Genomic DNA, 14247 nt, shown 5'->3' on the forward strand with positions numbered 1-14247 from the left:
CAGGTGATTCTGACACCCTCGAGTACATCGGCTCTCATAGGCAGTCTCTTGCCTTTGGGCGCTAGACCCCATGATTTTATTTTTGAATCAGTTTTGCTTAATTACTCTTTGTAAGCGTAAGGCAGGAGAAACGTAGTGCGAAATAGACAACAAGGAGCTACTGAGTATTCTTGCTACAGCGTACCTTTGATAGGCAGCGGCGAGATTGGACTTGTTCCCGACGGTCGATGTTGACCTTTTGATGACGTAATCAATTAGTGATCGACATTTTCGACAATTATTAGTTGGTAGGCACCGACGATAGATGTGGATGCCAAATGATCGGAAAATATTGTGCACACCTTCTCGCGAGAAAAAGTGCATGTTGCAAAAAGAACATGTTCGCAAAACTTGTTTCTGAGGTCGCGGTTCATATATATTCAACTTGGCCATTTCCTTCGCCCGCAGTTGTGGCGCCCAGCCCATCTCTTATTTTACATCGCTTACACCAAAGAACTTCACCGCGGTGAAAGACAAGCTCTCGTAAGTATCTTCTCGTTCTTGGGCTTGCCTATAGGTAAAAAATAACGTATTTTACGGTTACTCCTGTTCGTATGTGACTTTCTTCTACAACGTTGGACTGATTTAGATAATAGTGGACTACGGTGGATTGAATGGTAAATCTGCAGACGTAAGTGAAGGGTGTCACCACAGTATTGGGCTGCCCTATGAGGGGTTTAACCACATTTGAGTTACTTAGCCTCGACTCTCAAGGCGGGCGCGCGCGGTGTATTATACATTAAAATCTACATCTAATCGCTTATATTTGTTATTATTGGTTATTGTTACACCAATATCTGACCCATTTAGGCAACTGCACGTCATGAAAACAATACCGCAGCGCCTGAGGCAACTATAAAACGACCATGTCATAACCCAGTCGCATTACACCAGACAAAGTGATTTTAGACTTGCTCAGATTTGAACCAATAGCGTCAACTTTTTTCACTATCTGAGATAGTTAGTCAGACAGCCGCATCAACTAGGAGTGTAGTTCAGTCGCTGGGGGATACAAAATTTAGCTGTTGTTCACTAAAAATATCAGAAGTAGAGTGACAAGTTGTTTAACTTTATTATAGCGAAACCGAGGTGTACCTTAGTCTACAATCCTGAAGCTTCCTTGCTTTAGACTCTGTTCTTACAAGGGAACATCAATATAACGGCATATAAAAGTGAACAGCACAAATGACAGGGTGTAGTCGAATAATACAAGACGAGTGCTAAAGTTTATTTTGAAAGAACAGTGGTTAAAGAACAGAAGATTCCCGCATGATACCAAAGAAATAATACCAAAATAAATAGTAGCTAGAATCGGCTCACTGTATCGTAAATGGCAGCATTTAAGAACTGTCAGAGCCAATGTTATGACGTCTCCGTTGGCACGACTTTTATTCGGCCCGAGTACTCAGCAGCGAACCAGCAAATGCACACACACGATGATGATGATCACAAAGAACTGAAGATGAGGATAGAGCACAGTAAGATGATGATAATAATATACAGATGAAGAAGACGTGCGTAATAAGTGGCCACAATATAAAGATTATAGTGTGTCGAAACACAAGCACTCTCGCAACACGTATTTTTTCAAAATCAAAACGGCAAACTAACGTTGCCTCCGTATTGTAGAAGCAGCAAATATCAGCGGCTTTATTTCTCCTATGCGGCGCATTGAAAGCCTAAGTCCTTTATTGAGCTAGAATATACCGCATGCTCTAATAGAATGGTATAGTGAATGTCGTGCTTTTAAACGTTGCACCAAAACAGGCTGTTAAGATGAGCTAACCTTCAAGTTGCGAAGACACGCTCAGCGCGGCAGTGGTGTCTGCCACTCTACGTAACGCGCAACGGGGCGAAGCACCAACTTTTCTAGGCTAATTATTCCGCAGTGAATTCAGTTGACAAAATATACGAATTACAGTACACATTTGACGCTTGTCCTGTATTTGCTATCGTAACTACCTTTGCACTGATAGGTGCAGTTGTGATGGAGATGAAGTGTTAAGATAAAGCGTTGGCTCGAGAGAGAGAGAGAGAAAGGAAAAGAAAGACAAGGAGGTTAACCAGTGTAAATACCGCCTTGCTATCCTGTACTGGGGAAAGGGGTAAAGGGAATGAAAGGTGATAGAAGAAACAAAAAAAATTGAAGTAAGAAAGTTCGCGCAATAACGCGACCCTACGCGCTACAACGTTCAAAGCCGGTCGCACAATTCACAAGCCCTTAAGAACTTCAGCAGAGTCCTTAAGGACTTGAGTGCCGAAGCCCGTCTAGACCAGTGTCCTAAAACTTTTTCCTCTGTGAAGGGGCGATTGTCCAGTTTTTCAAGCGCAGTCGAGAACACTTTTCTTGCCACATTGTAGCGGGGACAGTCACGGAGGAGATGCTTGATTGTCTCCTCGCAGTCACAGTTGTCGCAAGCAGGGCTGTCGGCCATTACAATGCGGAAGGAATAGTCGTTCGTGAATGCCACGCCGAGCCACAGGCGGCACAGAAGTGTTGTTTCCGCTCGTGGTAACCCTGGTGGAAGACGGAGTTGCAGACGCGGATCCAATCTCTTCAGGCGTGCGTTGCTGAAGTCACTGGTGTTCCACAGAGTCTGCGTAAGCTCGCGTGCGAGGGAACGAAGTTTTTTGGCTGCGTCTGTTCTCGACCGTGGTATCGATACAATAGGAGCACCATCGTGGGCGGATCGAGCAGCGTCATCCACACTGTGATTTTCCGAAATTCCGCAGTGACCCGGTATTCACTGGTAGATGATGTTGTGCCCCTTGTCGGTTGCGTGATGGTGAAGTAGTCGGATATCTGCGACTAATTGTGCGTTAGGTCCGTGGTTGAAAGGGGACAGCAGGCACTGGAGAGCTGCCTTCGAGTCACAAAAGATGGACCATGACTGTGATGATTTGAGATCAATAAATTGCAGAGCAGCACGGATAGCTGCGAGTTCTGCAGCCGTTGATGATGTAATGTGAGACGTCTTGAATTGGATGGTGACAGATTTCATGGGAATTACCACTGCTCCGGCTGAACTTTTGGAGGAGACAGAACCGTCCGTGTAAACGTGGGTGCGTTCTCTGTGCTTTTCATGCATGAATGAAAGCACGGGTTGTTTGAGGGCGAATGACGACATCTCCGTTTTCTTTTTGATACCGGGAATTACGAGAAGGGTTTGGATTGGATGCAGGCACCACAGAGGTAGAAATGGTCGTGCTGCAGGCGTGAAGTTCGATGGTTAAGTTCCATGGCTGGCGGCAATAATCCTGCTAAACGCTGAACGAGGTCGAGTGGCAGGAAGGGAGGCGAGATGATGCGATGGAAGTCGGGCGAAGTGCCTGATGTGCATCCTTAAAGCGTCGACTTGAATGTACGTATTGATGGGGTTATCATGCGCGATGGCTATTGTTGCTGCCGTGGATGCACACCTGGGAAGGCCAAGACATATTCTCAGAGCTTGAGCTTGCACAGACTGGAGGGAACGGAGGTTGGTCTTACCGGTCTCACTCAGTACAGGTAAGCGATCGCGTAGGAGACCCAGGAAGAGTGCGTTATATAGTTGGAGCATCGCCCTCACAGATGCACCCCATGACTTTCCCGCGAGAAAACTGAGGACATGGGTTACCATGGCCAGCTTCTTTTTTAGGTAGGAGATATGAGGACTCCAGGAGAGGTCTCGATCGATTGTCACTCCTAGAAAACGGTGCCTCTTCTCGTAGATGATTGGCTGTCCATTAATTTTGACAACATACGGTCTCATTGCTTTGCGCGTGAAAGCGACCATAAAGCACTTCTCTGATGACACCTCCACACCTCGTACTCGAAGATAACCTGATGTAACTGGGGCCGCTTTTTGGAGTCTGGCGCGCACCAGGGGACGCGTAACTCCTGATGACCCAATGCATATATCGTCCGCATAGATCGACACATGGACGGATTGCGGAAGGGAATGAACCAGGTCGATGAGCACTAGATTAAATAGAGTGGGGCTCAAGACTCCACCTTGCAATACGCCACGGTAGGTGTTGTGCTGCGATGTCACACCATCCTCTGTTTGCACAAAGAATGACGTGTCCTTCAAATAGCTGAGTATCCATCGAAAAACAAGGCCACCCAGGCCGACATCGCCCAAAGCGTCCAGGATGGCTCGATGAGTTATGTCATAAGCGCCTTTAACGTCCAGGAACATCGCCGCTGACAGTCTCTTTCGGGTTTTTTCGTGCTGAACCGACGCGACAAGATCTATGACGTTGTCTATAGAAGAACGTCCGCGTCAGAAGCCTGCCATAGCGTCAGGGTATATCTCGTACCGCTCTAGGTACCACTCCAGACGTGTCAGCACCATCTTCTCCATCACCTTTCCTAGACAACTGGCCAGAGCAATGGGACGATAAGACGCCACGTCTAGAGGTGATTTGCCTGGTTTGAGCAGAGGCACAAGGCGGCTGGACTTCCATGCAGCAGGAACCACTCCTTCACGCCACGAATTATTGTACACGTCCAGAAGAGCATGCCGGGCTGTTTGACCGAGGTTGGCAAGAGCTGCGTACGTCACCCCGTCAGGCCCAGGCGATGAGGAAGTCTGCACGCTGCCAATGCCGCTTGCAACCTTTCGATGGAAAACAGATTGTCCATACGAGAATCCTCCGAGATGGGAACGTCATAGGGATCATGCGCGGTGAACGAGGATGGTTGTTGGGTAGCGGAGGCTACGTCGATCTCTCGGCGACCTTGGTAGAGAGCCAGGCATTTGAAGGGGTGGCGTTGTTGCGGCGATGTTCGAAGACCGCGCACCGTCCTCCATATAAATGACAGGGGTTTATGTGGGTCAAGGGAATCACAAAGTCTTCCCGCTCAGAGACTGCAGTAAGTTGATCCGACGCTGGATCTTCTTCTGTGTGCGTCTGGACTCCCTTAAGTCGTAGATGGACTTGGTGCGCCGGTAGCGTCGTTCTGCTTGACGGCGAAATGCTCGGAGGCGTTCCAATTCCGCTTAGAATTCAGAAAATTTTGGTATGGCCTAAAATCGCTTGTGGCCTTTTGAGCAGCGTCATTAATTAGCTCCTCGATGTTTCTAGGTACACAGTTCTGAGAATTTTGACACATCTGCTCCATAAGGAGCGTGTATTTCGGCCAGTCGATGCGTTGAACTCTGGTATAGTGTGACTTGCCGATGCCTTCGACCTTAACATATGTTGATACATGGTCACTACCATGCGTTTCATTGTCTGGGAACCATTTCACACTGCTACTGAGGGATTGTGAAACAAAAGTTAAGTCCAGGCAGCTGCTGTAAGTCAATCCCCGCAGAAAAGTGGGACTTCCATCATTAGGCAGCAGAGTTCATGGTTCGACGCGAAGGTTAGTACACGTCGTCCTCGGCAATCCATCTTTAAACTTCCCCATAGCGGATGATGCGCATTGAAATCGCCGGTAACAGTGCATGCAGGTGTCCATTTTAAAATTGCACTTAGTCTTGCGTTGTTAAATCGGCTCGAAGGCGAAATGTAGGCTCCTACGAGCGTGAGTGTGACGTTCTTGCATTTTACGGTCAAGCATACGTACTGATTGTCGTCATCAGGTGCCACTGGGTGTAAAACATAAGTGAAATCACATCTGACATAAACTATGACTTTGCTGCGGTCGCTACAGGTGTCAGACATGAAAGCTTCATATCCTGATAAACGGATCTCGCTCTCAATGTTTGGCTCACAAATAACGATGATTGGAAATTTGTTCTTAAAAACAATGGGACGCAAGTCCGAAATGCGGGATTTAAGGCCACGGCATTCCACTGGAAGATGGACGCTTCCTTGACTTGTTTAAGGAACGAGTGCAGAGGAGCAGCCATGGTGCTTCTCAAGATTGGACAGTACCGGATTCAGCGCATCCAGTATCTGAAGCGCACCTCGAGCCGCCGGAGTGTGTATGAACGTCAGGAGAACACGGAACGTGTTCATAAGGGCCCTCATCATGGTGACAACTTGTTTGTCGTCTTCTTGGCGGCTGTCCGAAGGTGAAGCACGATTCGGCGAGCGTGCGTCATGCAGCTTCTCCGCTGGTTGGTCTAGCCTCGGCAACGGAGGCCACTCCTCGCGTGAGGCAATGAAATTCGAGACTTTCTACGTAGGATCCTTGCACACCTCGAAGAATTTGTATTCCTTGTATTGCTAGTTGTCTTTGGAAGTATGTGGACTGTCGGCGGACGTGGTGTATCCTTAGCAATAGCAGTGGGTTTCCTCGAAGATCTCCGGCGATGTGAACGCCGGCGTCGCACCTTAGCGGCAGCCTCCCTGTGCGACGAACCATCCCTGACCATTTGCCTCAAGATTTTCATTGCCTTTTTCACATGTGGGCAATTCTTGGAAGATGCGTCGTGAGAGCCTTGGTAATTGGCACACTTTTGATTTTCTGCACGACAGGCGTCAGAGCTGTGTGAACCTGAGCATCGTGAGCAGACGGCTGTCTTTGTGCAAACTGCACTAACGTGCCCTATCCTTTGACACTTCCGGCACTGAAGCGACTTTGGCACAAAAGGCCGTACTACTTGTCGAAAGTGACCGACCTTGACGTGTGATGGTAGGCTGTCTCCTTTGAAAGTTAGCTTCACGCAGTTCGATTTCCCTAGTCGACGGGCTTGCAATATGGCAATTCGCTCTGCCGCCGGCTTGATGAGTATAGGCAGGTAGGAATTGTCTACATCATAAACAACAGCGGCCGTAGAGGGAGGTTCAACTTGTTTGAAGCAGCGTACGTTGATGTTCTCCAGCACATTGACGTTGCTTAGAACGTCTAGCGCGCTGCGGTCTGCGACATCTATAGCAAGAATGTTCTTACGGGCGTTGATTCTAACATCTTTGATCTTACCCGGAGCAAGGGTTTCGAGCGCCACAGATGTAGCTTGACGGTTGAGCCGCTTTATATTGTCGCTAGCATCCACAGGCACAAATAAAATTGTGTGCTCCGATTACTTTCGCGTCGGGATCACAGTAGCCTTACTTGCGGAAGGAGATGTCCTGATGAGTCTTCTCTTTGGTTTGCGCTTTGCTACGGGCACGAAGTCACTGTCATCTGAGGTCTCATCACTGGTAGCTGAGTAGATCACCGTGTACTCGCTGTCAGTGTCACCCGGGTGACTAGACCGCTTTCTCGGCGCGGCCGCTGTTGACGTGGAAGGACCCGGCACCCCTCCAGGTGACTGCCCATCCATCGCCGTAGTTATGGGAGTGGCGTCTCCCACAAAGTAGCTTGGAATTCGCAGAGACAGAAAAGCAGCTTGGTTTGGTTTGGTGGCTATAGAAATAGCACAACCCACTACGGGGGATTGGCCATGAGTAGGGCGGCAGTAGGAAGAAAAATGAAGGATACCTAAATGGGATTTTCTTACTTAAGAATGAGATAATAAATGAATTCTAATCGTTAATAATAATTTTCATGCTATAGCATCTTAAAATTTGAAGCAAATATTTTTGTCTTGTGAAAAAAAATTAGCATGGAAGTCTCCTTGTTTCCATTACAAAATTAAATATGACATCAGATACATTCCTATTACAGTGTCCTAGTGCCGACGCACCCAGAGATAGTATGATAGGTAGCGTAATGGTCAATCCAAGGTGGCGGAGGGGACCTTCTAGAAGTCGTTTGCTATGCATGGTGAACCTACGACACTCTATAAAGAAATGATCCATAGTTTCCGGTTCATTGCAATAAAAGCATTGAGGGGAAGGCGCCAAACCAGACCTATGGGTATAGAAATTCAGCCTTGGTATTCGGCAACGCATTCTAGTAAACGACTCTTCAAATTTTCTTGTTGAACACCATCTGCTGTGCCAAGGAAGCCTAAGGTGCTGAAAATCGGTGTTATTGAGTACACATGATTTGGCATGTTCTTCTTGGACAGAAAATTTTTTAAATCTCGCATAGGTGACGTATGCCGAAGGTCTTAGGATACTCAGTACCGGGCCGTTAAGAGATGCCGCTGCGAGTGCGTCTGCAGATTCGTTTAAAGTGAGCCCCACGTGCCCTGGCACCCATACCAGATGGATAAGGCGCAAATGTTGGGGGATGGATCGTTCCAAAACGATTGCTGCTGACTCTTCGTAATAAACCAACTGCGCGTGCTCCTTTAGATGCGATGCATTCTATGTGTGTCTTCCAATTAAGCTTTTCTGTGTAAATCATTCCCAGATATTTTAAAGATTGCACCTGCGGAATAATCTCCTGGCCATACGACAGTGTTATTCGAATAGGAAAAGTTAAGGGAAAAACAATGATTGCACTTTTGCTGACATTTAGTGACATTTGTATTCCTTTTAGTCAAATTTCAAGCTAAATTCAAATTCAAATTTTTAGCCAAATTTTCAATACAATTGCAAAGTTTTATATAAGCTATGAATATCATTTGATACTGAGAAAAATGCGATATCATCAGCGTATACGTATACCTGTACGTCATGATGTGTCGGGATGTGATTTAGTAAAATAATAAATAATACGGGGGAAAGTACTGCACCTTGAGGAGCGCCCCTTGTCTGTTTGTCAATGTAAGAAGACACACCGTTTTGATAGCAATAAAATGTGCGTCCGCTTAGAAAATTTTGAATCCATGCAATTATATACTGTGGGAGACTCACACTTTCGAGTCTGTTGATTAAGGTATTGTGATCGACACTATCATACGCCTTCGCAATGCCTAATGTGACTAAGGCAGCGTACTCGTTGTTGTGGCGAGCGAGTTGGATTCGACTCTCCAAGTCAGCATGAGCACACCAAATTGAGCAGCCGGGCCTGAATCCTATTTGAGAATCACTTAATATTTGGTTCTCGCCTATCCGCCTATCGATATGACCATACAGAACTCTCTCGATTAATTTTACAAGATTTGAGGTCAGAGAAATAGGTCTAATGTTATCTATTGTATATCCATCACCCGGCTTTTTGAGTAGCGGAATTATTTTGGCAACCTTCCAATCTGGATGAATCCATGTATTTTTAATCGAGAAATTTATAAGATTAAGCAAATCCTGGGGAGATAATTCGAATAATAGTTTGAGCATTGCTGTAGTTATGCCATCAGGACCTGGGGCTGAAGCTAGCAGCATCTTTGCCACTCTCATTAATTATTCTAATGTGACTGCAATGTAATCATTACCTGTTTCCGGCGCCGGTATATGATAGGGGCGAAGTGATGTGAATGGACGCTATAAGCCTTTTGCAATCACCTCCAGTGATTGTACCAATTCAGTGGCAGTTAGGCTAACAGACTAATTTTCAGGGCTGAAACAATCTTTTTAGACCGTAGAAACCTAAATAGGGCTTTTTTATTACTAGACTGCGATAGGTAACTGTAATGTTTAGTGTTATAATTTTCTTTCGCTTTGTCAACTGTTTGCCTGAATGTAGCTGCAACAAATTTATAGTCATTCCAATTATGTGGACATTGATTATACAGTAACTTTCTCCAGGCTGCCTTTCTTCTTCTATATTCGCGTTCACCGTCCTGATTCCACCATGGTGAATAAGTAGCTTCTTTAGTTGACTGCATACTGAAGCTGGATTTTTTGTAACTGTCACTTATCACTTGACACAAATGAACTGCCTTAACTTCATCATTTAGGCCAACCTGTTTATTTAAAGCTGATCGCAGTGAATGTGGAAATTTACTATAGTTAACATAGGTGGGGACATGCTTTTCGACCAAATTAATAGGCCGCATGACTTCAAAAATTATTGGAAGATGGTTGCTATTTGTGGCCGAGGTGATAGCAGACCAGGAGATAATTGCACAACCCGAACTGGAAAAAGTTAGGTCTAACACCGAATGCGGTTTACCGGATACATAAGTTGGGGTTCTCGAATTTACACAGTTAAGATTATTTGACGAAACCCAATCCAACAATCTTTTACCACAAGAGTCGGACCGATAACCCCATGATACACGGTGAGAATTAAAGTCACCAGCTATGATTAGATCCTTTCTGCAGGCTGCAAGCACGGCATCGAGAGACCCTCCATTGAGAACTCCTGTAGGAAAATAAACATTGACGACCTAAAATGGGGCGCATCTAGGAAGCGTCAAATCCAATGCTAGAATCTCACTTTCAGCAGAGAATGACTGGTGACTAATCTTAGCTCTATGACAAATTTTTGTTGAGATGAAAAATGCTAATCCCGCTCTACGAGAAGGGCGATCTAGACGAAAACTGCGATAATTCTTTAAATGAAAACTCTTTCTGTAGGTAACCAAGTTTCTTGCAAAGTAATCAAATAAGGAGAAAGTTCTTCACAGAGATATAACAGATCAGAGGCTGCAGCAAAAATGGAACGAAAGTTCCACTGCAGCACTTTCAAGCTTCCTATGTTGACGAAATTCCGGCAGTATTTACTGCCGTCTGTAGAATGTTATCCTTTAGGAAATCATCCTTTGTTAACCTGCCATTTTTACTCTTTTTAGCTTTTAGTTTATGGAGGGTAGTTGCTCTCGAGGAGTTTGGAGAAGCACGACGTTTACACGTTCGAGCTTCTAAATCGATGTTCTCAGTGGTATCTGAACCAGTCTCGTGACTGTTAAAGCCCTCAGGTTCGACAGGAGTTGCGGGAGCTGCGGAGTCATCAGTACGGCGAGGCGAGGCCTCTGCCGATTGGTGTTTCTTTATATTTTCAACAGAAACTACGATTCCAGAAGGAACATTTGGACGCGCAGTAACATGCAAAAGTTGAAACAACTGAGAAGTGAAAACTTGCCCAATTGTCTCTGAAAGGTTCGTAAATAAACTGTCAAGGGCTTTTGCCATAGCCTTCTCTACAGCTGCAGCTACAACATCACCAAGAGATGCATCCATAGCTTTGGATTGACGAGCAGCAGCTTCAGCATAACCACATGATTTCTCTAAGGCAAGGGCATGAGCTTCACGACGCGAACACCGTTTCCTTTCTATAATTTGCATAATTTCAAGCTCTTGATCTCTCGCAGGGCATTTCGTACAGGTACCGCAGGGTGGGAACCTTCACACAAACAGCATCGTTCGCTCTGAGAGGAACCCTTTTTTCCATCGTGGCCTTCTCCGCAAATGCGGCACCGAGCATCAGATCTACATCCCTTAACACTGTGGCCATATCGCCAACCCTGAGCTCATTGCACTGGGCGGGGAGAAAGTGCTTCCACCCTGTATAATAAGGGCCACGCCTTGATCTCTGACGGCCTAGTTGTGCCTGCAAAGGTGACAATGACCGACTCTGTGGGGACTCTTTGATTGTCAGAAACGCGTGAACATCGGTAGACTGATACGGCACCTGCCGGGGAAAACATCTCCAGGACCTCGGAAGCACACAGACTCGCATCGACTCCACGAACTGGCCCCTTAATGCAAGCTAGATGAGGAGGAATGAAAGGCCTCACCGGGTGGTTCGCGAACATTTGACACTGCAGAAGGTCGGAGACACAGGTCTGGTCCGGCGAACAGCATAGAATGCCCCCTCTGCCAAAATGTCGAACATCGGTTATGCTTTGGAAGTGCGGGGTTGCTTTCCGCAGCTCTTCTTGAATCGCCTTTGGATTTTTCACGCGGATGAATCCTCCATGGGTCGGCACTAGGGCCACTGGAACGCTGTGAATACCACTGCGCAAGAAAGCCTCTATAGGAATGTCATTATTGGGAAGTGAAGCCGTCCAGAGGGAAGACGTGTGGCCGGGAGAAGAAAGAGACATTAGGAGCTCACAATCAGATTAATTACACAATAAGAGGAAAGTACTGAACAAAGCTAAAGAAAAAGAAGCCGCCCGATACTTGACCAATCCCCGCAACACGACTCGAACAGCACGGGCACAGGGGCACAGGGGATCGCAGCCAGCAGCCTCGGCAGACCTGGAACGAGCGTGGGGATGCCGCGACCGCGGGCTCAACCCGCGGGAAAACCCGCAACCGCGGGAAAAGCAGCGTTCCATACAACAAACACTTCTTAGTCGTCCGTTGGCTCGAGACTTCTTGTAGAAATACAGAGGAGCGGAGAAATCGTACTTTTTTTCAAAAACTGCACTAAATTGGTGAAGTTGAAGCTTAGTAACTATTTGAACCAGATGTTTTTTTATGCAGGGGAATTTTACACATGTTTCAAATTTGAAACATCGAAAAAAAAAACAACAACAAGAAACTCAAGTACGGACTTTACAACTCCAACTCGGCAATAAAACGATAAAGGCATTCTGTAAACGTCTCCCCAAGATTCATTTGAAACGGACAGAAATTGTGTATTGTACACCACTTAAACCTATACTATAAACTTCTCAGTAAGAGATTTGCAAAACACACCAAAGATTGGATTAGTTTCATATAATCAATAAAATGATTTACGGAATTTTTACGCTTTTGATACTCTAATGGCCAGTTCAGACTGTGAAATTTTTGGTCAGTGACAACCTTGGTGATCGGAAACATCCACTTCGCACGACAGAAGAAAGCCCTCGTGGTGCCGGTCAGCCGGCGACCGATTTTTGTCGCTGGAAAAAAAAAGCATCGCTTGTCGCAGGTCAGTCAGAGCGGGGGATTTCCCGAGCACGGAAGGAATAGGGGCGGAAGCTGCTTTTGGATGTGCAGATCCGGTTAGCTATGTTGCAAATGGCGCAAGTATGGCCGCTCGTGTTGCTGTTTTGATGTATGGTTTACTGGTGTATTGTGCATTTGTGCCGTGCGTTGTGTGAAAAGAAGTCTCCATAACAAGTGGACTGTGTGTGAAGTTTCTTGAACATTTTAAAAGACAGCGTATGAGTCTCCTTTAGGCTACGCTGTAAATTATTAACATGTCGTGAGAACCAACGTGCTCTGCGGCACTCTACTGGAATTCACACCAGAATGTTCCTGTGGGTTTGTAATATGTATCACCGCATGTTGTTTGCAATATCTCATTTTGTTTGCCAGATCTGTTTTTTCTTTTTTTGCTCCCAATAATGGATGAACGGATGCTAGAAGCATCTTCTTTGAATTGGGGAGGTGGGTTGCGCCGCCAAGCTCTTGTTCTTATTTTGCCTATTGTCCTACCTATCTTTGAAAAAAAAAAGAAAAAGACAGACAAAACAATTTGTTGCGACAAAGCGCGCCGCTGCCCTACATGGTGGCAGTTTTGGGAACTAGTCTCCTGTGTTCCACTTTTCTGGCGTTTATACAAATAACACTTTAGAATATGTTTAAAAAAGGGTATCACTTCCAGTAAGATTGATGGCGTATGTGTACATAGTAAGGTTATGCGACGAAAAATGTTTGTAGCCACGTTTCCAAACCAGGGTACTGCCTATTATTCTTCATTAAAGTTGTATTATTTGTATTGTTACTGAATTTTGTATTCCAGTTGTTTTTTTTGTGTCCAGAGACGGCATAACCAAAAACGTTGTATTGTTTTGTCATTTTTTTCTTTTTTCCACTGTTTTGGTAAACTTGATACACGTTCTTTCCCTGAGTTAGTGTTTGCGATGCACGGGAACGATGTCTTGTCAAGCCACCTTAGACCCTAATTCCCTGGCATACGTATTGCGCTGGGAATGTTGATTGCTGTCAGCTTCGTTTGTTCTTTTATCTGAAATAAATGTGATTATGAAATTTTAGGGTGGACAATTTCAGGCAGGGTCTAATCCGTATCATTTAAATCACGAATTCCTGTTGTCACGACCTCTCTTCGATGCAACGGTGACCAGGAACGGTGACCAAAATTTACCTTAAAACATGACGCAGTTTCTTCGCACAGCCGCATAGGAATGAACACTGCTGTTAAGAAAATAAGGTTTACCATTATTTAGGTTGAAATAAAATGTAAATCCGCAACAGCACAATAACCAAAGTGCAAGCATGTTTTTACTGCGGCGTATCTAAAGATTTTGTTAAAATATTGTGGGAACCGTAGCTTGAAAAGGCACTGTATATCCCATGCTTACACGTGTATCCACATCGCGGTGGTGCCGCTACAGTGCGTGAAAAATCAGGAGCCCCCTTGAGTAGAATGTTCTAAAATATTTTGAGACATATAGATTGGCCCTTGAATACTTATTAAAAAAAAGGTGCTTCTTCTGTGAGGCGGAATGTGGCTTAAATGGCACTTTCCACCGCACTTCTTATGCCACCGAAAAGTTTAGCTTTCCTATTACAGCATAACTAAAATGTTATCCTACTCTAGACATGATATTGTTTAAACTGTCTACGCAACTAAGGAAGCATAGTTTGAGCTATCGT

General features: G+C 45.5%; 1 protein-coding gene across 1 annotated transcript in view; it reads left to right on the forward strand.

Moving 5' to 3' along the window:
• Positions 1-14247, forward strand: part of LOC125939911 (uncharacterized) — an 87355-nt gene that overhangs the window by 13467 nt on the left and 59641 nt on the right. The window contains exon 5 of the mRNA XM_049655436.1: positions 448-522. Within this exon, the coding sequence (XP_049511393.1) occupies positions 448-522 (75 nt within the window). The remainder of the gene's footprint in view (positions 1-447; positions 523-14247) is intronic.

Source organism: Dermacentor silvarum, chromosome 9, assembly GCF_013339745.2.
Source record: "Dermacentor silvarum isolate Dsil-2018 chromosome 9, BIME_Dsil_1.4, whole genome shotgun sequence".
NCBI classification, from domain to species: domain Eukaryota; kingdom Metazoa; phylum Arthropoda; class Arachnida; order Ixodida; family Ixodidae; genus Dermacentor; species Dermacentor silvarum.